Source organism: Ahaetulla prasina, chromosome 1 (genome assembly GCF_028640845.1).
Source record: "Ahaetulla prasina isolate Xishuangbanna chromosome 1, ASM2864084v1, whole genome shotgun sequence".
Classification (NCBI taxonomy): Eukaryota; Metazoa; Chordata; class Lepidosauria; order Squamata; family Colubridae; genus Ahaetulla; species Ahaetulla prasina.
The window spans coordinates 92,891,205-92,917,848 of NC_080539.1; the positions used below are offsets into that span (position 1 = coordinate 92,891,205).

Consider the following 26,644-nt stretch of genomic DNA (forward strand, 5'->3'; position numbering starts at 1 on the left):
AATCCAATGATATGTATTCCATAATTTAAAACTTTTCAGGATGGCGGTGGGAGAATCATACATATATAAAAAGCTAATGGGAGAAACCAGTGTTGTAAATCTAATTTTGTACAAGTTTATTCAGAAGTAAATTCTTAATTCACAACTTGAACTTTGTTGCCAGATTAGTTTGCTAAATTGTGTGTGCTCATCTAAAGGATGCTTCCCAGAAATAATTTCATCAAGTTGAGTGGGCATCGTCTCAACTATAGAACGTTTTTTTAACTGGTTAGACTTACACAGAGCTGTCACTTGCTCCCTAAGAAGTAGGACTTAGTTTTGCATAACCTTGAATAGGAATTAATTAAATTACCATTAAATTAATTATTTAGGGCTTTACCTGAGGCTTAAAGGCTTGATAACGCTACCTCCTGCTCTTATCTGTCTAGACCAGTGGTCACCAACTGGTGGTCCCTGGACCACTGGTGGTCCCTGAAAATTTTTTGGTGGTCTACAGAAAAATTATTTGCATTTTTTTAAATATTGCACTAAATCAGGGATCCTCAAACTATGGCCCGTGGGACAGATACGTGCAATGAACGTTTGTGTTGCTGCATAGAGTCTCTCCCTTCAGGGTCTTTTTGTGTGGGTTGAAGGGGGGCAGAAATTCCGACCTGAGGTCTGCTTTAACCTCCTGGTGCTCCAGGGCTTTGGGTGAAGGCTGGAGGGAAGTGCCGTTGGTGGCAAGGAGCCGGAGGGCCTTGTTCCAGTGGGACTGCCTCATAGCCTGGAACTGGCTGACCATCTCAGCCCACTGAGCCTCCAGGCGCTGGTACCTGGCCTTGCACTCCCGCAGGTCTTGCCTCTGTTTGGAAAGCCTATGCTCCTAATCCTCAGTGAGGTGCTTCTGCTGAGCCTCGTTCTCCAATTTGAACTGAGCAGCTGTTTTGCCAACTCTTTCTCGTGGTGGCTGCTTAGCTCCAACAACTGCTTCTTGTTGGGGCCCTAAGGAGCCCGGGAGGGCAGGCGAGGCATGGCTGGCAGGAGAGGGGTGAGTAGAGATGCCCCTCGATGTGAGTGACATTGAGTTGGCCACGCCCACCCAGTCACATGACCACCTAGCCACACCCACCCAGCCGGTCATTAGGTAGATCATATTAGTGGTCCATGGGATTTAAAATTATGAATTTAGTGGTCCCTGAGGTCTGAAAGGTTGGGGACCCCTGGTCTAGACTGCTCATCCATCAGGTTATAAATATTCGAAAATTGTACACTTTTGGGCTCCAAGTATGGGAGTTTTTCGTGGTGTTGTGGACCTTGCATTGGTTGCCAGTTGATTTCAGGATCCAGTTTAAGGTGCCAGTTTTGATCTATAAAGCCCTTCATGCAGGGGTGAAATGTTCCCGGTTCGGACCAGAACACCCAATCCAGTAGCGATGGCGGCGGGTAATTCGGAGAACTGGTAGCAAAAATCCCTGCCCCCCCATGCCCAGCTGAGCCACGCGATCATCAGAGTATTTTTTTTTTTACTTTTAAAAGCATTTTTTCTTTGGCTGAAAAAACGCTCTTAAAAGTAAAAAAAAGCCTCTAATTATCGTGCGTCTCAGCTGAATCATCAGAGGCTTTTAAAAGCTTTTTTTTAACCTTGGCTGAAGAGGTTGTAGAAAAAATGCTTTTAAAAGTAAAAGAAAAAAGTTGGCCATGCCCACCCAGTCACATTCACCACCACCAAGCCACGCCCACAGAACAGGTAGTAACATATTTTACATTTCATCCCTGCCTTCATGGCTTGTTACCTGGGTATATTCAGTGCCACATTCTCCAGCCATCTGCGATCCAACCAACTAGCTATAGCAATCAGAAACTGATATGCATCCCACACTTTCAGGAACTTGGGGGGCGGGGGGCTGAGACAAGGAGGCGCTGCTTTTCTGTTGCAGTGCTGATGTTATGGAGATCGGTCTGATTCCCTTTTTGCTGATTTTCCACAAGCTGTTAAGGATTGAATTCCTTTGTAGAGCCTTCCCCTAATTTATTTTAATTCAGTATTACCATCTTTTTGTTCTCTTTGAATTATGGCAGCAGTGTTTTTATTTTTGCATGGGGCTTGTTTTGTATTAGTTTTCTATGAGAACTTCTGAGAGTCTTTTATTATTGTGTTGGCATAAAAACAGTTAATAAATAAGGAATATTTAAATTAGAAGTTAAATGGACTCACATATATTTATTTTAATAATAACTAAGTACATTTAGCCTAACTTCTGTATACAACTCGTTATTTATGTAATGTTTGTACTAAAACATCTATTTTGCACATGCAGTGATACTAAGCTTTTAATTTTTAAGGAACAATTGTGAAGTTAACTGGCTCACTTATTCTGGGGTAAGTTTTTATTGGCAAACATCCATTTTGTTTTTAGAATAAAACTAAAGTATATTTGTAGGTGTTTAATGTGTTATTTTTTTCAGCTTTTCTGGTGAATATATATAGTATGTTGTAACTGTTTAAATGCTGTGTATATGGTAATGTTGACAGTATTATCTAGTATTGAAAGCAGGTACAGAATTAAGTATGACCCTCTTTAGTGTATTACATAATAACAGCCAATTCCTGCATTATTTTATCATTTAAAATTTGGGCCCTTAAATATAAGCTTTGTGAATCGGTCACTCCTAAAAACTATAGAAATTGTGAGTTTTGAAAAAAATTCTCTCCTCCCCTCCCCTCCCCTCCCCTCCCCTCTTTTCTCTTGGTTTTTAATCTACAAACAAGTTTTGCCTTTCCTTATTTGAAATCTAAATTTAGAAGCAGATTGTGTTTTTTTGCCCAGTTTCATGTATTTACTTATTGTTTCCTATATTTATAAAGCAATAAAGATTGTGAGATGATAATTTAGTGGCTTGTGCTGATCTGAAATACTCTTCCTGCTCCATCTCTGCATGATTTACTGCCTTGCTACTTTCTAGCATCAGGATATGATTATGGGATAGACCATGGCTAGAAGATAGCAAGGAAAGCGTATCCCACAAGCATATCTTGATTTGCCTAGTTTGGATATCAAGAGGAATCAAGAGAGATCTGCTTATGGGTCATTTCTTCTTGATGCTCTCTGAGTTTGGTAGTTTTCTTACATTGCCTGAACTAGGTAACATCAGTGCCAGAAGGAGATAGGTAGAGTTTGCTCTCACTTTGATATACTCGTTTTATAATATATAAAATGAGAGAAAAACCCTGCTCTCTTCTAGCACTGATGATGTTACCTGGGTAATGAAACATCTGCAAGAAAACAATCAAGCTCAGAGAGCACCAAGGATTCTTCATTTCAGCCCTGAACGACAAATATTATCTTCTATCAATATATTTCTTCTTGTCTGTTAGATTGACATGTTCTTTTTGATCAGGAGTTCAGGGCAGCATATGTAGAACTTCACATTTTCCCCACCAAGAGGAGGAAATTCTTCAGTCGATAAAACTATGGACAAGAATTGCCAGCTTGGATCAGAAGTTAAAATTTTAGAAAATAGGGATGGGTTCATTTTCTACCTAATTGCAATCAGGTTTAAATTTGTACTTTAATGCTTATACTGATATCTGTCTTCTGCTTTTTTAAGTGGTTGTATATTTGTTACTTATGAAGTTCTGACTTTAAGAAAATTATTCAGTTTTGATACCCAAGTGGTACAACAAGAAAAACTGAAATCCTACATCTACTTACAAACAGTTTCTTTAGACCAAAGTGACTATCAAGGTAAGAAAAAGTAGGTTTTTGTTGATAACAGAATGAATTAGAAACATAGCTTGAATACAAGAAATACCAATTAAAAACTAGTATATTCATCCTGATGCATAAGGAACAACATTACACTGGAGATTATGGAAGAAATTTACTCATGTTTTCTTCTATTATTAGAACTTTACCAGATTTTCTTTTTTTCCCCCCCTCATAAGAATGTTTTTCTCATTTTTTAATATTCTCCTCTATTGAAAAATTTATTCAGCTAGGACCAGGATGTTTTCTATATTCTTTTTAAATCCAGTTGAATAAATATTTTTCTTTCCTCCTTGTGTCTATTATTAAGAAATTGTATTAATAGAGTATGGCTATCCATATCATAAGCTTGATTTGCTGATATCTCTCCTATTCCAACAGATAGCCCATTCTTAGCAATTCTCAGACATTTCTGAAAGCAAGTCAACACTTGATCCTTAGCTGGCGATCAGTATTTAGTTTGGTATCAGTAACATTTCTTTTTGACTGGTGATGCACCGTTTCCCAATCAGAGCCTCAAGGGGAGGCCTTATTTCGAAGGGGAGGCTGCAGTATTAGGAACTATGCAAGTGGCATTCTCTTTCTGCTGAATCTAACAGGAATTTATATATGTAGAGAGCCAGGGAGATGGCCTTGAAGCAAATATTCAGAAGCATTCCTTTGTCCCTGGGGAGGGAGATAGTATGGTATTCAGAAGAGACTTAGGCTAAGTTTTCCCTGACTCACTGGTCGTAGGGGGGAGGGAAGAGAAAGCACAGGCAAACTTGCAAAATTGTTTACTATAGCCCATCTCACTCAAATATAGTTCCAGTTCTTTCTGTAGAATTGGTTTCCTGCTCTGGTCTATGTATAAGGACGGACAATATATCATTTGACCAAAATGAACTTTCTATTGCTTTTGTAGGAGTTATATATCAAGTGAGAAAGAAGCTTCACCGAGCAGCCAAGAAAATTATAGAAATGCATGCTCGAATTTTCCAAAAGCCCTTTGATGGTAGGTTTGGTAAAAGCTTTAGGAATGTCATTGTCAACTTGCTGTAATCTAAAACTGTGTTTTTTTTTAAAAAAGCAGAAACTCTTTACCTTTAAGTGTTCATACAAGCAGAAACTAAACAGATGTAGCTTTTTCCATTCCCTCCACCCAATGCTGTTTCTGCATATTGGGAAATCAATAAATTTCTCCCTGTCATATATATATAATTAAAGTGGAAAGCTGCCATGATCTGGCTGATGTTTGTTATCTGGAACAGTGACTTTAGTCTTTGGAATTGACTCTGAACATGCTAGTTATGCTTAAATGTTTTATGATTCTTAAGCCAATTGCTATTTCATAAATAAAATATCTTGTCAGTGTTTATTCAGAGATTTAGGCTTAAAATCAGGGCAATAGTAAGAGCCAATTGTTCAGTCAAGTAATGTGCTTCACTGGATGCATTCAAGCAGAGAATTGATTGCCATATGGCAAGAAAGATTTAATTTGGATTCCTGCACTGAACAGGTGTTAACTTGAAGGTCCTTCCTGCTCTGGGATCCACAGTGTTCTTACTAGGATGCAAAAATAACTTTTGGATACTTAAATGTAGTACGATATATATCCTTGTGTTACAATTTTGTACGGAGCCAAGTCCTATTCATTGGTTATGGCCACTAAACCTCAGTTTCCAGATTCAAAGCAGTTCATTCAATTGAATGGTCAATCGTTTATATTAAAAAAATCTTCAAGTCAAACTTGATACTAATGAATAGCTTTCTTGACAACTTTAACAATTATCTTTTTCTGGGATTGTAACCCAATCTTGACTGTAGATCTAGTGTTCTCTGAAGGTGTGTCATCCAAGAATTTACCTGCTTAGTTTGTTGGATTAGCCAAGATCCATTAGGTATTGCCACCTAATTGTGGATCCAGGAAATTGCATGCTTTAAAATGTTACTCTAAAAATATGATTTTTAGTTACGGTGCTGCTGATAATGCGAAGATGGAAATTAAGTGACTATAATAATCATGTTCTATTTTATGTTTGGTAAAGAACGCTTCAGTACACTTGATGCAGAAGAGCGCGATTATGCCTTGTGGCTGCTTGTGAAAAGAAGTCAATCAAATGATAAAATGGTCCGATTACAAGCTGTGCAGGAATTGGCCGCTAATCGTTACTGGCATGGTAATGGTATCTATTAAGATAGCTACAGAGTTCTTGCTGTTGGCTCTTATCTCTTACATAGTACTATGAAAAGAATAGCCAACCGATAGCAGCAAAATATATGGGAAACCTTTCTTATACAAGTTCCACAGGCGAAATAGGAACAATGCAGGAACCCATTTATTTTAATTGGAGCTTGGGCTGGAGAACCCTTCAATGATTAGGACCCTCAACGTGTTTGTTTTTTGGTTTGCTGAATTTCAATTAAAGGGTAGGCTAACACTTGACAGTAACTGGACACTCACAATCACTTAAAAACAGTAGAATCCTTTCAATTCGGATATCTTACTTCAGCAAGAACCAGTGGGTGGATGTTTTACAGTGAGAGCTCAGACTTCCTATTGGAAATGCTGTAAGAATGCTATTGCTGTCCACAGGACTCTGAAATTAAACTGGCAACTTTTGTTTCACAAAACACACTGCAGGTGTTAAGAGTTTTGTTAATAGCGTTCAGCTAAATCCACCCCTCCCCACCCTGTCCTTGTTCTTCAAAATTGGGATTTTTTTTCTCTGCCATCCCTAGGTAGGTAGTCCCTTCCAAACAGATAGCTCATCCTCATTGGGGTTTTAATTGCAAAGATGTATTGCTTGTTTATATAGTTTTTACTAAAAATATATTTCGGATTAGTGAAAATCCTAACTTTACATTTGTTTTAGTACAGATTATCAGTACAGGACTGTTGCCCAAACAAGCGACCAGAGAACTGCCATTGCTTTAGCTCGGAGTAAAGATGTTGATCTGAGATTTTTCTTGCCTCCGCATCTTTTACTGAATCCAAAAGATGTATGTATAATAAGAACTGATCAACCTTTATTGCAGCAGCTTCTTTTATGTAGATACTTGAAAATTAATACTTGGGAACTGACCGGAGTAGGTAGTAAAATGCAATTGCCGGAAGGCATCCATATGGACAGGCGTACTTTTAAAATCCATTTTTTATTCAACCTTCCCCAATCAAGTGTTAAGAGAAGATGCTCTTTGACTTACTGAAAGGACTCCCAGAGGAAATCAGTCTCGGGAGGGAGAAAGGCAAGAAAGATCCAGAGGCACAATAACCCGGAGGACTCTGTTCTGATTTGAGCTTCTCTGCTCTGTATCTCTAATCGGTCTCTGAATGCCAGTCCCTGAGGCTGTTAAGTTGTTTTATCTAAGTATATCATTCTAGGAGTAATCATAGTGCCCTCTAGGTGCCATGAAATCTTTTCATAGGACGTTGATCTCCTGGGAGACTGAAAGTCCTGTCAGAAGTAAAGGATAAAAGTCAAGGGAACCTCTAGCCACCTCAAGGGCATCATGTTCAGGAGAATAATAGGTGTCTTTCCCCCCACCCCAGTAGTCCATGCTAGGTGGAAGACATCCAACAGTTGCTGTTTTGAAACTGTTCTGCCCTAGTTTGTTTCAGGGCAGCAACCCTGCCTGGCCTTCTTGGTGATGTGTGATAGAGTTATACATTGTGGGAGCAATGCAACTTACAGTATGCCAGTATAGTTTCCTCCAGGTTCAAGGATGGGTGGAAAGCTCGTGAATATGGCTGTGAGGAAGAGCCCAAGGGTGTCATTGGAAGGGGAGATCAGTTACTGAGTAGGGGGTCTATGATCCCCCCCTGAGTAGGGAGTTTATTGTGACCAATTCACCACGGCCAACTCACCATAGCCAACTTGCCATGGACAACTCACTGTGGGACAACTTGCCACAGGACAACTTGCTGCAGGACAAAAGTTACACTAATATGAAATAAAGGGTGGAATAAAATCATTGAAGAAAGGATGCAAAAGAAGAGAAAAAATGAAATGTGAATGGCAAAAATTAAAACAATTTTATTTTAAATAATTAAATAGAATTGTTAAATTGTCCCACAGTGAGTTGTCCCGTGGCGAGTTGGCTATGGCAAGTTGTCCTATTGCCCTGAATAGGAGTTCACTGGAGGCACAGTAATAAAAGTCATGATCTTAAAACCCCAGACTTGGCCTTGTGGAGTGTAAGAATGGGAACTGCAGTAAGAGGACTCAGGACTACTGTCTTTCCCATGCACAGTAGTAGAAGAGATCAATATTTGGAGGAATTAAAGACTCTGAGAGGCAAGCTCTACCATTCTTATTCTGAAAACCCTCTAAAATCAGTCTGTGCCACACTTTGGATTTAATTCAGAAGAGATCCTCCGGAACAAGAAATATAAAGCCAGTTCATGTCTGTGATTGCAGCTGCTTTCCACAAGACTTTTTCTGAACTGCTTCCAATGAAAGTCACAGCCCTAGCCTAAAAGAACTAAAATTTACCTGAAACTGTGCCACTGAAATTTTGTTATTTTGCTGCTGAATGTTGGCAGCAGAAACTCAGGGTGCAGAGGGCCACGTGCTGTCAATCCTGCCCCATGATACGAGATAGTTCTCAGTTAATTTCAAATACCCTTTTCAAGCAAACAGCTCAATTTGCTATGTGAATTATCCTTTATATGTCACAAGAACTGCTGAAAACTGTTGAGAACTGTTGAAAAAGAAAGAGAGAGAAATAGTTAGCTAGGTGGTTGGTGGGAGTTAAACTTTATGTCTGTGCCTCTGGTGGCTCAGACAGGTAAGACAGTCTGTTATTAACAGCAGCTGCTTGCAATTACTGCAAGTTCAAATCCCACCAGGCCCAAGGTTGACTCAGCCTTCCATCCTTTATAAGGTAGGTAAAATGAGGACCCAGATTGTTGGGGGCAATAAATTGACTTTGTATATAATATACAAATGGATGAAGACTATTGCTTGACATAGTGTAAGCCACCCTGAGTCTTTGGAGAAGGGCGGGATATAAATGCAAATAAAAAAAAAATCCTCTGGTTTCTGCCCTGCCACCTTAAGCATACTTCCCTAATCAGATTATGCTTGAAGGAATATGGTCTCCACAGAAAGGGATTGCATCCCTAATCTGGAACTTTATAGACTAAAACTCATGATGCTTCGTACTATAAAAACATTTACAAATCCTAGTTTTTTTGATGTGACTCATTCATCAACAAGATAGAGTAACAGGAATGTTTGTGGTTTCATATTTCAGACTTGTTGCTTAGAAGATGAACTTCGACTGCTACTGGCATCTTTACCTCAAACAGATCTTGACCAGTGTGTACAGTATTTTACCTCTTTAGCTTTAAGAGAAAGCAGCCAGACCATAGCTGCCCAAAAGGTATATTGTTCAACATTCTAATCAACTGGCATTCTGTTTGTATGTTTCCTCCTTAATGTATTGTAATTGCGATTCCAGTTTTAGTTTGCATTTTTACAGCATTTTAGCTTTGTACACTATGTTGGGTCTTTTGATTTGTTGGCCTATGAAGCCAGAGATAAATCTATTAAAGCACCTGAGGGTAGAACAAGAAGCAATGGGTGGAAACTGATCAAAGAAAGAAGCAACTTAGAACTAAGGAGAAATTTCCTGACAGTTAGAACAATTAATAAGTGGAACGACTTTCCTGCAGAAGTTGTGAATGCTCCAACACTGGAAATTTTTAAGAAAATGTTGGATAACCATCTGACTGAGATGGTGTAGGGTTTCCTGCCTGGGCAGGGGGTTGGACTAGAAGGCCTCCAAGGTCCCTTCCAACTCTGTTGTTATATTATATTATATATTAAATCCTCGATATGAAAAGTGACATATTCTCTGAATGTATTTGAAGGTGGAAAATGAAATATTGGATACCATGATTTTATCCTTTGGTTTTTACTATTATTTACTTCTCAAGTAAATTGAAGACGAGTTCAACTGTTATTCTGTCATGGCAGTATGTTTCTAATTTAGAGGGTTGGTCTGAGCCAGCAGGAATGAGAAGACGATAATAAATATTTGCTTGTTTCCAGCTGATTACATATTACAGTTATATCAGTTCCTTGAATTGACTGATAATGCAGAGTAAATTCTTACTGGGATTTATTTACTGGAAATTTTTTTGCCTTCAGAATAATAAAATGTTTCTTTATAAATATTAAATTTTCATATCCCTTTGAGTAATTTTCCTGAAAAGTACTGTTAGTAGCAAGAATGCTCCAATGGCTGTTATGATAGTGATACTTCTGTCTTGCTGGTCAGTATTTTTAAAATGGTTCAAAGTTACAGCATCTTTTCTGTAAAGTGAGACATGGACTTGTTTCCTTTGACCAATTAGATACACTGTACTCTTTGTGCTTAATTTTTTTAAAAAGACAAAACTCTACACATTGTTGTAGAAATGTTGTTGTAAACAAACTTTACATTGTTAATTCTGTTGTTCTGAAATTAATTTCCAACTTGTTTTTCTTCCAGGGGGGCTTATGGTGTTTTGGAGGTAATGGGCTTCCATATTGTGAAAGTCTTAGTACCATACCGGCAAAGACAGTGGAACTCTTCTGCCTGCAAGCTTTGGTGGAACATTCCAAGGTAATGCAGCAGAAACACCTAGCCGGAGATTTCTCAGTCTGGGCCTGGAGCCCTCTTTGGATCTCGGTAGGGACAACAAGCTGAAAATAAGATCAAGGAGTTTGAAAATCATTCATATTGTTCATGATAATAGGCTATGATTTTCATTTTCAAATAGATGAAAGAAATATTTTCCTGTTAAATGAATGGTCCCTTTAATCAAATCAGTTAATTTTAGCACTATTAATTCTGCCTCTACCCGCACTTGCTGCTACTTTGTAAACAGTTGAACTCAGCTATCTGCAGCCCTCTCAGACCCAAGGTAAAGCCATGAAGAGAAAATCCCTGCCCAAGCCTTGTTAAAAACCCAAGATAGATTGTAAAATGTGTAGGTACTATTGTACTTACCGTATTTTTTTGAGTATAAGGCACACTTTTTTCCCTCCTAAAGGTGGTTGAAAATTTGGGTGCATCTTATGTATGTTACGAATGTAACCCTGCCCACCTGCCAGCCCCCACCCTTCGGCCTCCGCGCGTCCTCTTCCTGGCTGCAGAGATTGCCACCGGCAATGGCTTGTGTTTTTGGGCTCTGCACGTCATGTTTTCAGCTTCCAAATGCTCCCATTTGAGAGCCCTTCAAGGCTGCGAGGATCACCAAAGCACATTGCCGCCGATCGCCACCCGAAAACGTGATGTGTTTAGAGGCTGAAAACATGACGCGCGGTGCCCAAAATGGCTACCCGGGAGAGCTGCTGCTTTCTCTTACCCCTTCTGCGCTTCACCTGCTTTAGTCACTGGAGTTCCCTCCGACAATCAGCTGTGCTTTAGAAGCTGTTTTTTAGCCCCAACCAGCCCCAACCTCAAAACCAGCGAGTGAACTAATGTGCTGAATTGACCAGCTTAAGGACACTAGCCAGATGAAACCTGGTAGGCAGAATTCCCCCCGCCCCATTTTCCTCCCCAAAAACTAAGGTGCATTGTATACGCTGGTGCGTCTTATAGTCCGAAAAATATGGTAAGTCACGTTATGAGGAAATAGCACTGTACTGCCTGTGCTTAATTAATATAGACAGTGTAGACATTCTCAGGTCACTTTTTATTTCAGTGTTCGGGTAATCCCCGTGACTCTTTGTGCATGAAATAATTTTATACTTGATTTGCACACTGTTTAAGTGCAGCTCATCACTGCTATTCCCGTATCATTTCAGATCCCTAGCCATTGTAATAAAATTGAAGCAAACAAGGGACTTCAACTCCTGCAAAAGTTGTATCACCTTCATAGAGATTCTCACAAAATACAAAGAAGTATCATTCACATAATTGGAAATATGGCACTAGACGAACGTCTTCATGCATCGATAACACGTGCAGGTAATAGCAAATCCCTTTGTTGTTAATTGGAAAAGAATTATTAAAATATTTTGTCTTGTGGTTTTTTTCTTTACAAGAGTTATAGGGTTTTGGAAATCAATGCTTTAGAGTTGGGATTTAATTATTTAATATTCCAGGCAATACATTCAGTTAGTTAAATATATATTCTCATTGGTTGAACATAGCATAGAAACTATACATGGGTGTATATTGAATTCATCTTTGGAAAAAAGGAAATGATCAGAAACTACTTACACTTCTCTAGTTTGTGAGGCAGTATATTTTTCTATTTAGGATCCCTCTCAAAAAAGGGAAGGAATTAATGAATTAAGTAGATGAATGATTAAAACAAAGGTTTTCCTGACAGGATGACTGTTTATTTCTGGAGGGGTTTTCATAGCAGAAAGTTTGAGTAGACAATATACATTTTACCCATAGAGTGGCATGGTGTGCCTGTCTGTCTGTCTGCCTTGATATTGCTGCATGAATTATTGGTTATAATCAGTCTTACACCATATCCTGAGACATGAACAGGAGAAATTAAATTTGTAGACTTCCAGTTGCTAACAAATAATAATTTTGCAGAGAATTGCCAGAGAAAATGTGGTGAAATGCAGTCAGTATATATATATAGAACCACACCTTCCTACATATTTATTACTTACATTAAATATACCTTCATTAATAAAGCATACGAGTAGATAACAATCAATGACACCAATGTTTTGTTTTAATTCAATGCTAGGATGGGTTTCTATACTAGCAGCTATGATGAAGTCTCCACGTGTCATGGAATCCTCTCACGCTGCAAGAGCCTTGGCTAATCTGGACAGGGAAGTGATGCAAGAAAAGTACCCAGATGGTGTATACATTTTACACCCACAATGTCGAACCAAGTAAGCAAGCTCTATTTTATTTACATGATGCCTGTTTTGTAATTCAGGTTTATTTGTAAACACAGTTTAGCATGATTTGATCTATTGATATAGCCTGTTCTTTGCAGCAGTGCTGATTCAGATATCCAGTTCAGTGATGGGTTTCAAATTTTTTTACTCCCAGTTCTTTAGGTATGGCTTGGTGGGCGTGGCATGGCTTGGTGGGCATGGCTTGATGGGTGTGGCAGGGGAAGGATACTGTAAAATCTCCATTCCATCCTCAATCCAGGGGAAGGATACTGCAAAATCCCCATTTCCTCCCGATCAGCTGGGACTTGGGAGGCAGAGAATAGATGGGGGTGGGGTCAGTCAGAATTTTTACTACCAGTTCTCCGAACTACTCAAAATTTCCACTACCGGTTCTCCAGAACTGGTCAGAACCTGCTGAAACCCACCTCTGATCCAGTTGCAAGAGACTGACTAATGAATCATCAAATGCTGCTGTAGCCATGTATTCCAGCAGATTAACAGTTTGGCCTGAAGAATTGGTTGTGCGGGAAGAAGTTTTTTTCTTTCTGTTTCCCTGTCCTATATTCTGAGAGGAAGGAAAAAATTCAGGGAACTTTCATAAATATAATGAGATTTTCAATATTGCTTTGGTGCATAGACAGCCAATGTTTTCAACTTTAGCGAGCTCTTGGTATGCACAGCATGGGTCAGATCATTTAAAAGCAGGACAAAACCTTTTGCATTAATCTCATAGATGTTCGTCAACATATGAAAATTGCTTTGGCTTTACGTTTGTGTCAGCGGCAATCATAAATGTATTACAAGTTGTCCTTGTTTAGTGACTGTCTCATTTAGCAAATCTTAAGTTACACAGTGATGAAAAAATAACTTTACATCCAATCCTCACATTTGCAATTGTCACAGATCTGTAAAGCAATATCATAAGCACAGATATGATTTCACTTAGCAACAGTTTCTTTTAATGACCAAGTTGCCAGTGCTAATTGTGGTTTCTAAATGAGAACTAGGTATAATATTGTGCACTGCCATTAGGATGATGATACTGTACATTATGCATAAAGTTTAAGCCTTCAAGTCAGCAGTAAATTGTGAGCGACCTAGTCTATACAGCGTTGTGGCAGTTAAGCCTTTGAAAATTAGTAACTGAGGGAAGGGGAAGATGTCCAAACTTGGCAACTTTCACAGCTGGCTGTGGAATTCTGGGAGTTGAAGTCCACAAGTCTTAAAGTTGCCAAGTTTGGACACCCCTGGCCTAGATCCTCTCATTATTAATGGATTTTTCTTTTATCACTTCTCTCCACTACCAGTGAGCCCATTAAAGCGGATGTCCTTTTTGTTCATGGCCTTTTGGGAGCGGCATTTAAAACATGGCGACAACAGGACCTTGAGGACTCTGCGGATGAAAGAGACATGGATGCGGAAGATGACTACAGTGAATGTTGGCCAAAAGTAAGAATTGTTAACCACTTCTCTTGAGTTATAAAAGGAACCAGGACTGCCAGGATTGCTATTGGTAAGCGATGAAGTCCCTGCCATCATGTTTTACGACTGCATAGTTTAGCAACGGCAGTCCTGATCACTGGTTGCTTTTGAAACTCAAGGACTAACTGGGGGGTGATGATGATGATGATGTCTGGGTAATCTACCATATTATACCATTATATTCACAATCTAAGACTGGGAAAAACTTAATAATTCAAGTCCTAACCAAGAAGCTAAGAATTATCAAAATTGCATCTAAGACTATAGGCAGTTCCAAGCAGGGTGGGCTTTTTTTGTGGGAAGTGAGGATATTCAGGTCTCATAGATTCAATATTTCCAGATATCAAGAAAGTCACCTAGGTATTGCTCTGAGGAGTCCAATTAAGATTGCTTTAACAATGTATTTCTTTTTCCATAAGCATTTAATCTCAGTGAATAAGACCCAGTATTTCATAATTTTTTCCAGTTGTTTCTCTTAAGTTCCTCCACATTATACTCTGTTATGCATAAATAACAGAGAATAGCATCCGTGTGAACAGGTGTTTATTCAGAAGTAGCTGTGTAATCATCAGCACATCAGACTATTACTTATTTGCTTCTGTACATGTACATCAAGATTCTCTCCTGATAAAACATTTTCTTTTTTCCTTTTACTATACCTGTACCCAGAAAAGGTATCACTTCATTGATTTCTGCTTTAGAAGAGTAACAAGTCATTAAGTGACAGTTTGATCTTTTCTAAAATATGTTTTGAAGCCTGCTAACATATCCAAATGCAGAGGCTTTGATTACCATATTTTTCAGAGTATAAGATGCACCTTTTTCCCCCCAAAAAGAGGGTGAAAATCTGGATGCGTCTTATACTCCGAATGTAGCCCCACCCAGCTTCTCAAACGGAGGTTTCAGAGACTGAAAAAAGCATCAGAAACGTAGCTTCAGAAAAGAAGCTCCCAAACAGAGCTTCAGAAAAGAAGCCCCCAAACAGAGCTTCGGAGGCTTTTTTTCTGAAGCTCTGTTTCGGAGGCTTTCAGAGGCAGAAAAAAGTTTTTTCTGAAACAGAGTTTCAGAGGCAGAAAGAAAAACAAAAAAAAGCAAGGCACAGAGCTCACAACCAAGGAACCTGTTGCTAAAATTCACCTCTGAGAACAGCTGATTAGGGGTATTCCGGGAGGCCAATCCACCTGCCAATCAGCTTTTTTCTTATTTTCCTCCCCAAAACTAAGGCGCGTCTTATACTAGGGTGCATCTTATACTCCGAAAAATACAGTAATTGGTTGGGATTCACCAAACAGAATGATACCGTAGTAACATTATCTCCTAGAAGAATAAAGTGAAAACTTTGGCCCTATATTTATGGATTTAAAGCACTATGGTTGTATATAAGACTAATGCTGGGTTGCTGAAATTAAGGCAATAGACACTGCTGGCAAGTCACTTTAGATCAGGGGTCTCCAACTTTGACAACTTTAAGACTTGTGGATTTCAACTCCCAGAGTACCTCAGCCAGCTTTGCTTTGCTGGCTGAGGAATTGTGGGAGTTGAAGTCCACAAGTCTTAAAGTTGCCAAGGTTGGAGACCGCTGCTTTAAATGATATGCCCTGCAATCATAGTTTACTCCCCTGATTCACTCGGCTTGCTTGAAAATTTGTTGCTGGTCTTCATTGCAATACCTGAAGCCTAAATGCTTATCTGAACACAATCGTTTTCTGTCTTGTTTTCATGTATTCTAAATTTAGACTTGGTTAGCATCTGACTGCCCATCACTTAGAATTATTTCTGTGGAATATGATACCCACCTTAGTGACTGGAGAACCAAATGTCCTGTAGAGAGCTACAGGTAAGGAATAAGGGGAGTAGAAACCTGAATCTGTGTTATGTTTTTGTACACATCATCTTGTACATTTTAGATGTGAATATAATGCTTATATAGTAACATTATAATATTAATATTTAATACTTATGTTACATTTATGTATGTTTATTGTGTCATGAGTGGTCTAAATTCATACCTGCATTTCATTAAGATAACAGATTGATCCTATTGTGTAAACTCTAAAAGAGCCCTGTCAGGATTGATCAAGATCAGTCTTAAAATATTTAGGTAGATTCATTCATTGCATTAATCCATGATTTCTTTAACAAAATTTAACTTTGTTTAACGAAATTGAATAAATTTTGGCAGAATTGCTATAATCTTGTCAACTCCTTTTCAATATACTCCTAGTGCAGTCACATACATAGATAGTGGTTGCTTCCTAAAGAATATGTTGGGCAGAGGTGGGTTTCAGCAGGTTCTGACCAGTTCTGCAGAACCGGTAGTAAAAATTCTGACTGGCCCCGCCCCCATCTATTCTCTGCCTCCTGAGTCCCAGCTGATCAGGAGGAAATGGGGATTTTGCAGTATCCTTCCCCTGGAGTGGGGAGGGCATGGAGATTTTACAGTATCCTTCCCCTGCCACGGTCTCCAAGCCATGCTCACCAAGCTATGCCATGCCCACCAAGCCACACCCACAGAACTGGGAGTAAAAAAAAATTGAAACCCACCACTGATGTAGGGAGACTTGATATTCCCAAAACAGTGATTTTTTTGGTCCCAGCTAATGTGATTATGTGCTGCCAAAATTGCTCCCTCAGTTCCCCCAAAAGGAGATTTGACTTGGATAATATTATAGCTGCTGACTTAATTCAGTATTTGGAATAGATATTCTTTGATATTCATATTACTCTAAAGCAGTGCTTCTCAATTATTTTCTGTCATGCCCCCCTAGGAAGAAGAAAACATTTTTCGCGCCCCCCCGTGTGACTGTAAATAGTATCATTTATTGTTATGACAGTGTTTGCCGAGGTCAAACGCGCCCCACTTTACGGAGCCTCGCGGCCCCCCTGGGGGGCGCGCCCCACTATTTGAGAAGCACTGCTCTAAAGTGATGTTAAATAACTGTTTAATAACAGGGATGTTAAATAAGCAGTGGTGGGATTCAAATAATTTAACAACCGGTTCTCTGCCCTAATGATTTCTTCCAACAACCAGTTCACCAAACTGCTCAGGAAGTTAACAACTGGTTCTGCCGAAGTGGTGCGAACTAGCTGAATCCCACCACTGTAAATATGTACCTTGAATACTTATTTAAAGTATTAAGTAATGCATTAATTTCCATGTTTGTGACATGGCTTTTAAATATTGTGTTTTACGTTTCAATCAGAATCCTTTCTGGGTTTCAATCTGGATTCAGTCAGAATCCCAGAAAACATGTTCTAAGATACCGTATATACACGTCATGTGAAATATGGCATATTGATCTGATTATATGGATGCTAACCGTTGTTTTAAGCAAGATTTGACTTGAAGAAAACATTTTGTACAGCCAGAATCTACAAAATCATGGAATTTGCATTAAAAAAAATAAGTTTTTAAAAATATTCTTGCATCAGATCTTGCCATTTCCACCCGAAATCTCACTAATCATGCTTAAACTTGAGTAGATTTAGTGATTCCATGGTAATTGTTTATGTTTTTAATTAAATTAGAGTCTCATGAGATCTGTTTGGAAAGTCAGGTATTTTATAGTGCCAATAGGCACTGAGTTGTTTACACCTGTTTTTTGTGGTGATCTTCTACTGTTGGTAAGTTTAAGATTTGTGGACTTCAGCTCCCAGAATTCCCAGATAGCCTGGCCATTTCTAAATGTTTTAGAACTTGAAGAACACAGTCTTAAAGTTGCCATGGTTGGATGGGATACTGTTCTGAAGCTTTCAGTAATATGGAATATTGATCTACTTATAAGAAAAGTTTCAGAACTGCTGACCTAAAACATGCCAACATTTTCACACAGTTGGATGCTATGTGGAAAAAGATAACCTCTTTCATGGAGCAAAAGTTGAGTTTAAGGAAATTTGAGTAAAGCTGCCAAGAAATAATCTGATTCTTCGGAATATGTTGCGTTGCTATATTTGCCTCTCTTACTTTCTTTGCTGTCTCATCTGCAGAGAATCTCTTGCATATCGAAGTACTGAGCTTCTCAAGAAACTAAGAGCTGCTGGGATTGGAGACAGGCCTCTCATATGGCTGTCGCATAGCATGGGCGGTAAATTCATCGTCTTCTGTATCAACTTTAAAATGAACTATTTCAAGCTTGTTAGCCCTGTAAACATAGTACGTTGCTTTCATTCGAAGGCAATGTTCATGGGAGTCATTTGAGCCACATAGAAAGCTATCCCCATGTGGATTTACAGTAATAGTAGTGCATGAGATATGTGTTTAGATGTGGTGTGTTTTCAGTTGCTAGTGAATGTTCAATGTGCTTTTTGTGAATTTCCAGTAGCTGTCTACTGAAAATTCTGATTTTTATACCTAGATACCACGCATGTCAGAAAAGAGTCTTAAAAACCTTATGTGGATAGTTACCCCCTACTTCCCCGCTGATATTTTGGAGTGTTGCTGTCTGCCTCTTTAGCATGTTTGTATTCAAACTTGAATGAGCCCAACTTCCTTTAATTTTTGGCACTCTTTTATTTCCTAACTGCACTGCTAACACAACTTAGACCCTTCATGTGTTCCAATACACCCTGTTGGTAGATTTCCTTTGCAAGCATGACAGGATGGTAAGCATCTCTTTGAATACTCATCTCCTCTAAGCCCTTTCTTATAGTTTCCAAAGCGTCTGCTGAAATATTGGGGGGGGGGGGCGTGGCTGGGGGCATAATGAAAGCATCGATGAATTAAATTTATGTGTCCTTAAAGCACCGTGTTTACCAGGAAACAATATCTAGAAACTAAGCCTACCTTGACCATTTAATAAACTAATGAATAAATAGTAATTTGGTTACCTCTGCTTGTTCCCACATCCATTTCATTGGAAACGGAGGGGAACTTTTAGTAGTGGCTTTTCCCCTATAGTCCTTTCAGTTTATTTGTTTGTAGTTTTCTGAGTACTGACATTTCAAGTTCCGGGCCTTGGCTCTTTCCTCTGGCACAGGAGGCAATCCACCATATATCTGTCAAAACATGAGATCACCCTCCAGCAAACCCTTGTTCTTCCTTTAACCCACCACCTCTTAAAAATGAATGGAGAAGCTAAGATTTCACATGCACTGACTTGGAAAGGTTCTATCTAAAAATGTCATATTAACTCCACAGTGCCAATGGGCTTTCTAGATGTGACTTAAAGTGCCTCCATCCCCTCAGTCTGTTTCTGCACTTTTATAGCCGTTTGTCTTGAAAGCCAAGCAAAAAGATTCATAGAGAATTTGGAAAAGAAAGTTACATTATTTTTAAATGTGACTGCTTTTACGTTGTCTACCAGGAGGCGCAATGTGACCCATTTCATCTTACTGGGGCTCATCTGGGGAGCCAGATTTTATTCTATGGCCTTCAAAACCCTCTACAAGGAATTGAACCCTTTGACTGTTGCACTTTAGAAGACTATATGCAGCGCATTCGGCTTTAGAGTTATCCTAAAATATTAAGCTCCTAGTTCCTGTCATTCAGCAGTTTACAGGAAAGGATATATAGAAGTTGTCACAATTATACACACAATTGTACACACAGTCCATTTTCCCTTAAGATATGCATTATATGTCGTGTGCCAGAGATATTATGTTATGTCAACTTTGCATGGCACAGGATCTGGTTATTTGCAGGACCACCTCTCCTTAAAAATATCCACCCATTCCACTGAATCATATAGGGTGCGCACACTCCGTGTCCCTTCCCTGAAATCTTGCCATCTCGTGGGATCTCAGAAGCATTCCTTTGCCATGGCTGCCCCTACCCTGTGGAATACCCTCCCACTGGTGTTTTTCCACAGGCCTTCCACCCTTCTTGCCTTTCAGAAGGCTGTTAAGACTTGGTTTGTTTGTTTGTTAAGGCTTGTCTGCCTGCCTGCCTGCCTGCCTGTCTGTTTATTAGTCACCTTTCTACACTGCCCATCTCCTTCAAGGATCTCTCATTTTACTGAGGTGCTGGGATTGTATAATAGGAAGCATGAAAGAAGGATAGCTGAACCTGCTGTGGGACACATTTAGGTTGCAGGGTGTTTTTTTTTTTAATTTACATTTATATCCCACCCTTCTCCGAAGACTCAGGGCGGCTTACAGTGTATAAGGCAATAGTCTCATTCTATTTGTATATTTTACAAAGTCAACTTATTGCCCCCCCAACAATCTGGGTCCTCATTTTACCTACCTTATAAAGGATGGAAGGCTGAGTCAACCTCGGGCTGGGCTTGAACCTGCAGTAATTGCAGGCTGCTGTGTTCTAATAACAGGCTTCTAACAGCCTGAGCTATTACGGCCCTTTGTTTGTTTGTTTTATTGTTTTACAGCTTTTATTGTTTTTATGATTGTTTTAATTATTAGCTTTATAGTTGCTGTGAGCCGCCCAGAATTGCTTAAAATGAGCAGCCATATAATGCTTCTAAGTAACTGTACCATCTGCATATAACCAGACCGGGCTAATGGCCAACTTGGTATCTCTTGCACTTGGTAGAAGTGCTCTGGGGTTCGTAGAAAGAGGCCCTCCTTTTCCAGAGGAGGAAAGATTGACTGACACCCTCCTTTTCTGTAAAGAAAGCAAGCCAGAAGGTCTTCAATGAGTTGTGAGAGAGTGATTTTTCTGTCTTGTATCTCTGTCGTAAGCATCACTGCCCTGCATTGATTCCCGTTTCATGGAGGCTTTTCTTTTCAGGCCTCCTAGTCAAGAAAATGCTGTTGGATGCTTCCATGGACCCTGAAATGGCTTCCATAGTGGACAGCACACGGGGAATTGTATTTTATAGTGTTCCTCACCACGGCTCCCGGTTAGCTGAATATTCCGTAAATATTCGATTTCTGCTCTTCCCTTCTGTGGAAGTCAAAGAGCTCAGCAAAGGTTTGTTTCTTTGGGGGTAATTCTGGAAAGTGTATATTTAAAACGTAGATTTCTTTTCTATAGCTCTCTCGCTGTGTGTTTGTGTGTGTGCATGTGTATAAAGGTAAAGGTTCCCCTCGCACATATGTGCTAGTCGTTCCCGACTCTAGGGGGCGGTGCTCATCTCCATTTCAAAGCCGAAGAGCCAGCGCTGTCTGAAGACGTCTCTGTGGTCATGTGGCCGGCATGACTCAACACCAAAGGCGCACAGAACGCTGTTACCTTCCCACCAAAGGTGATCCCTATTTTTCTACTTGCATTTTTTACGTGCTTTCGAACTGCTAGGTTGGCAGAAGCTGGGACAAGTAACGGGGGCTCATCCCATTACGCAGCACTAGGAATTCGAACCGCTGAACTGCTGACCTTTCGATCAACAAGCTCAGTGTTTTAGCCACTGAACCACCGCATCCCATGCGCATGTGTATACATATTAACAATAAAACCAAATTATTTACACTAATCAAAGTAACGACAGTGCCCAAAGTCTTGTGATGTAACAGCCAATTCTGTAATATGAAACATGCATGAATGCCAGTTTGTGTGGAACTAGTTAGAAATTAGGCCCCAGGAAGACTCCAAATTCTGAAACTGTATTTTCAAGACAATTTCAACTCTATACAACACTGCTTGAGTTTTAATGCAAGAGTCAGAAACACTTTAGTCTTCTCAATTAAATTTAATATCTACCCATAGGTCACTGTTGCCTCCAGCCACCATTCAGAACCTCTGCAGTGTTCCTATAGAAAGAGGGAGGTAGAGTTGGATGACATCCCTGTTCTGTTTCCACTAGACTCCAAATCTGTGTTTCATGTAAATATAAATGAGGCCGGTATAAAGGCTTCTGACAGAGTCCCACGGCATCCCTTTCAGGACCTGCCAGTTCAGATTTAAGGTATCCCCAATATTTGTTCCCAGACCACATCAGGAACTGTGTGAAGCAGATATTAAATAGGAACACAAAAGGGAATACTAGTTAAGTTCAGACATATCCTCAATTCAAGCTTAGCTGAAGTGTAATTTCATAACACCTTACCTGTTATTTATTTATTGTATTTAAATTGAAGGCAACTCTGAGTCGCTGTGGTTCTGTGTCACTCGCCCACCTACCCCAATTTATTGTGTACAGGAAGTTCTGTCCTTGAGCTCCATAGTCTACTTTCCATCCCTTGCATTCCTGGATAGAGAAATAACTTAAGACTTTGACATGGATATATCTATTTTAGGTGGGCCATTTTGTTTATTTTCAATAGGAAGCTACTGAATGCTTGTGACCTTTGGGACTAGAATTTCCCTTGCTAAGTGAGGAGGTTGTTAAGTGAGGAATTTTACAACCTTTTTGTTGCTGCTGTTAAACAAAATATGGCAGTTGTTAAGTGAATCGTGCAATCATTAGTGAATCAGGCTTCCCGTATTGATTTTGTTCGTCAAAAGCCAGCTGAGAAGATTGCAAATGGCAGCCACATGACCTTGGGATGCTGCAGCCATCTTAAATACAAGCCAGTTGCCAAGTGTCCACATTTTGATTATGTGACTGTGAGAGTGCTGCAACGGTTGTAAGTGCAAGGAATGGTTGTAAGTCACTTTTTTTCAGTGCCACTGTAACTTCGAATGGTCGCTAAATGAATGGTTTAAGTTGAGGGCTACATGTACTTCACCAGAACAAATAGAGGCTGTGATACCATCTAGCCTTGCTTGTATTAAAATGGCAGCAGATGCCACCTTTCTGAACTGAAAATCCATCTTCCATATGAAAAATATTATGCGTAAATGTAGACCTTTGCCTGACACGCAATGTCTAAAATAAGAAATCCACATTTCATTTTTATGTGTTTTTCCAGATTCGCCTGCCCTGAAAGCACTGAATGATGACTTCATCTCATTTGCCAAGAACCAGAACTTTCCAGTGTTAAGCTTTGCAGAAACTTTGCCAACACGAGTTGGCAGAATGTTGAGTCTGCATGTCGTGCCAGTGGAATCTGCAGGTTTGACAATCCCAGCATTCCCCTTCGGAAATGTCTGGCTTCAGTCATTTATATCAATGTTTCTTTACCTCAGCAACTTTAAGACGGTGGACTTCAACTCCCAGAATCCTGCAGCCAGCTGGCTGCAGGATTCTGGGAGCGGAAGTCCACACATCTTAAGGAAGGCCAAATTAGACATCTTAATGAAAAGTAAATGAGTCAATGGAAAAAGTAAAAAAAAATAAATCAAAGAAATTAATGATTGTCTTCCAGTTGAGGAACACTGGATCCATCATCATTACACCTCAGGTCCCATGGTAACTTGCTATCTCACCTTTTTTCTTTATATGCTCATTACCTACCTTTTAAGTAATGTGACATTAATTATTTGAACATTTTCACTAGGACAGTTTCTGTATTGTCAAAGAAAATGTAGTTCTTTAGAAACAATTAGGGATAGGAGGGTTGGATTTCCCCCTCAATTATTGCTTCTGGCTTTTCTATGTTGTGGGACTTTTTATATTATACAGGTAGTCCTCGATTTAAGGCCACAATTAAGTCCAAAATTTCTGTTGCTCAGCAATTATAAAGTGAGTTTTGCCCCATTTTACAAAATTTCTTGCCACAGTTGTTAAGTGAATCACTGCAGTTGATAAATTGGGCTGGATGTTAAGTGAATCTGGCTACCCATTGGCTGTTTGTCGGAATGTCGCAAGAGGTGATTACATCAGCCCAGAACACTTCAACTGTCATGAGCCAGTTGCCAACTGTCAGGATTTTGAACACGTAACCATGGGGATGCTGCAATGGTCGTAAGTGTGAAAAACTGCCATAATTCACTTTTTTCTGTGCCGTTTGAACTTTGAATGGTCATTAAACGAACAGTTGTAAGTTGAGGATTACCTCTATTTTGTTGTGTAATTATGTTTTGTTTGGCCTGAAAACAAGGTGGTTTTTCTTTTAATGTGCATTGTGTAGAAAGGGTGTAAAAAGTTATTTCAAACCAGTGCACATATTCCCCAAACAGCTAAAGCATAAATTATGTACATCCTTTGAAACAGTTTATGGATTACTGCAACAGAAATAAATGTTCAGGTCTACTCCAACCTTGTTTTATATACCAGTCTAGAATTTGGTTCAAGCATCATTTTTTAATTCGTTGTTATTGATCCCGGTTTGGAGACAGATCAGACAGATCTTGCCTAGAGACCCTTGAAAGCCGGGGGAGTCCCTTGAATGTAAATAGGTGATTTGTGTCTTTTCTGTGATCTTAATGCTCTTTTCTTTCATGTTTCAGATTTGGGCATTGGAGAACTCATTCAGGTAGAAGTTAGCCATCTCAACATTTGCAAACCCAAGAACAAAGAATCTTTCCTGTATCAACAAACCTTAAAGTTTATTCAAGATTCTCTAAAAAGGGAGCTGGGAAATCACTGAACGGCAACGCCGTGCATATTTGTTCTTTTACTGGAGCAGTTACACTTAACTTTTCTTTGAATCTGGGCCTGTCCTTGGCAGGGCGGCTGTTTTATTACACTCAAATTGTTTTTTTTAACATTACCTAATGGAAAACTGTGGGTGTATTTCTGGTGTTGTATATTGTACATTGTACATAGAATTTTTGTTCATTTTGAGTTCCATTTAATGCTTGACAAGGAAAGAGTTATCTGGGCTCCTGGAAGGTCTTTTCACTGTTTTGTAAGCTTGTGTTTTATCTAAAGAGATCTTCATTTTCTCCTCAATTTAGAAACAAAGCTGCTATGCCATTAATGATTATCCTATACTACTTTATTCAGTCACTGACACTAGATGGCTGGGGGCACTTGACCCTATATATACTGTGCATGCTGGAGAGCAAATGCACTAATGTCATAAATCTACTCTCCCATGCTGATGTACTTATACACCCACATTGCATGGTATCAGGTTCTTTATGGACATTCTAATATTTTAAATATAGTAGAAAATATGTGTAATGACAAATGAATCTGGACCCTAATCTGTTTTTTTGCAGCTGGATGCCAACAGAAAACAAGAGTATACTGTAAATCTGCTATTGTACAGTGTTTGGAAAGCTGTTACAAGTCCAGAACTATTTACTCCAAAGAACTGAAGCAGTTTCTTAATTCTATGACAACAGATTTTCCTGTGGTCATCTTATACCAAAATGCCTCATGAAGTAACAAAGATTCAGAATTGTTGCTCGATTCTGCATAGAAGGCTGGATTAGTCAAGGGGACACTTGATATGAATCACAATTATGTCTTTACCCACTTAAATTTTTGTAAAACTCAGAAGATAAAAATTCAGTCTCAATGTAATCTGAATAGCCAGCCAAATATATATTGCTATATTGAAAATGCGAAACATTCCAGGAGGGTAGAAATTCTTTCCTTTGGCTGGTGCCATTTAAGTATTTTGAATCTTAAGTAATATAATGTATAAAGCAGTTGTTCAGTTTCAGCATGAAGCCAAACCATTGCTTAATTTTTCACGTAAATGAAAAAAAAAATCTTCCTGAAGATTGTCCTGTTTTTATGTTCCATTTGTTTAATATCCCAGTGATAAAACAACTGCCATAACTGAGTTAGAAGCCACCACTGATATTGTCAGATGTTTCAAACCATGGCGTGGAGTTATAGAGAACCTTTGTAAACCTTATCTATGATTTAAAATGATTAATTAAGCCACTATATTTGTAGCAAAGCAAATTCCTTTTGTAGCCAAAGGGGAAATGGTTATCCATATCAATTGGCTGCATTTCCTTGTGTCAAAAACATTTTGTAACTGTCAGAGCTATCTGAAGTATATATTCCCATTGCCACCCACCCCAAACAGCATGTAATTTTTTGTGTGTGTACTAAATAGTATTTTGTGTATACATTTTCAGGCAACTCTTGATTTTTTTTTACTACTGCAGCTGATTAAAAAAGGGCATGTAGTAAACATAAAAAAATACTTGATCATTACATTGCTGCCTGCAGTTATAACATTACACATTTAGGAAAAACCCACCATAAATTATTCTTCCAGAATAAAAACTTTCCAAGAAGTTACCTTTCACTAGGCAATTTATACATAATGAAGTAAACAAATATGTGAATTATTCACAATGTCAAATCTATGAATACTGTTGTGTCTAAATCAGTGTTTCTCAATTATTTTCTGTCATGCCCCCCTAGGAAGAAGAAAACATTTTTCGCGCCCCCCGCGCGACTGTAAATAGTATCATTAGCTTGTTATGACAGTGTTTGCTGAGGTCAAACGCGCCCCCCTTTACGGAGCCTCGTGCCCCCCCCGGGGGGCGCGCCCCACTATTTGAGAAGCACTGGTCTAAATGGATACATGACTCAATAGCATCATGAAGCTACTGGTGTTGAGTGGGCTATGATTTGGTCTTGAATGAAGTAACTGAAATTCAGCTTTGCTTTCCCAAAATTGCCTGTGACTTTATATTTAAACAGTATTTTTTTTTATTAAACATTTTCAGAGGTTATATTTTACTCAGAACAAACTGCTCAGGACAACTTTTATTTATTGCAACATTTGCCCTGTTCCATTTTTGCTCAGGGCGAGTGGCATAAATTGCAATTGATGGCAGAGTATGTTACTAGAAAGATTCAAGTTTTAATGAGGCATCTCACTAGGCAGCAAGTTATACAATATAGTGCCAACAGCCAGATACCACTTCGAGTA

General features: G+C 39.1%; 1 protein-coding gene across 5 annotated transcripts in view; it reads left to right on the plus strand.

Moving 5' to 3' along the window:
• The window catches only part of SERAC1 (serine active site containing 1), a 30,819-nt gene extending 4,225 nt beyond the window's left edge, over positions 1-26,594 (plus strand). For 3 of the 5 annotated variants that reach the window (XM_058168707.1, XM_058168716.1, XM_058168698.1), the window contains exons 3-17: positions 2,326-2,362; positions 3,592-3,728; positions 4,654-4,743; positions 5,777-5,908; positions 6,610-6,731; positions 8,988-9,116; positions 10,230-10,343; positions 11,531-11,693; positions 12,439-12,589; positions 13,906-14,047; positions 15,817-15,917; positions 18,068-18,165; positions 20,766-20,948; positions 22,826-22,969; positions 24,246-26,594. In XM_058168707.1, coding sequence (XP_058024690.1) covers positions 2,326-2,362; positions 3,592-3,728; positions 4,654-4,743; positions 5,777-5,908; positions 6,610-6,731; positions 8,988-9,116; positions 10,230-10,343; positions 11,531-11,693; positions 12,439-12,589; positions 13,906-14,047; positions 15,817-15,917; positions 18,068-18,165; positions 20,766-20,948; positions 22,826-22,969; positions 24,246-24,385 — 1,883 coding nt within the window. In that variant the 3' untranslated portion in view covers positions 24,386-26,594. Of the gene's footprint in view, positions 1-2,325; positions 2,363-3,591; positions 3,729-4,653; positions 4,744-5,776; positions 5,909-6,609; positions 6,732-8,987; positions 9,117-10,229; positions 10,344-11,530; positions 11,694-12,438; positions 12,590-13,905; positions 14,048-15,816; positions 15,918-18,067; positions 18,683-20,765; positions 20,949-22,825; positions 22,970-24,245 lie in introns of those variants that run through there. The other 2 variants (XM_058168730.1, XR_009153401.1) reach the window with 2 other exon arrangements.
• The last annotated feature ends 50 nt before the right edge of the window (positions 26,595-26,644 follow it).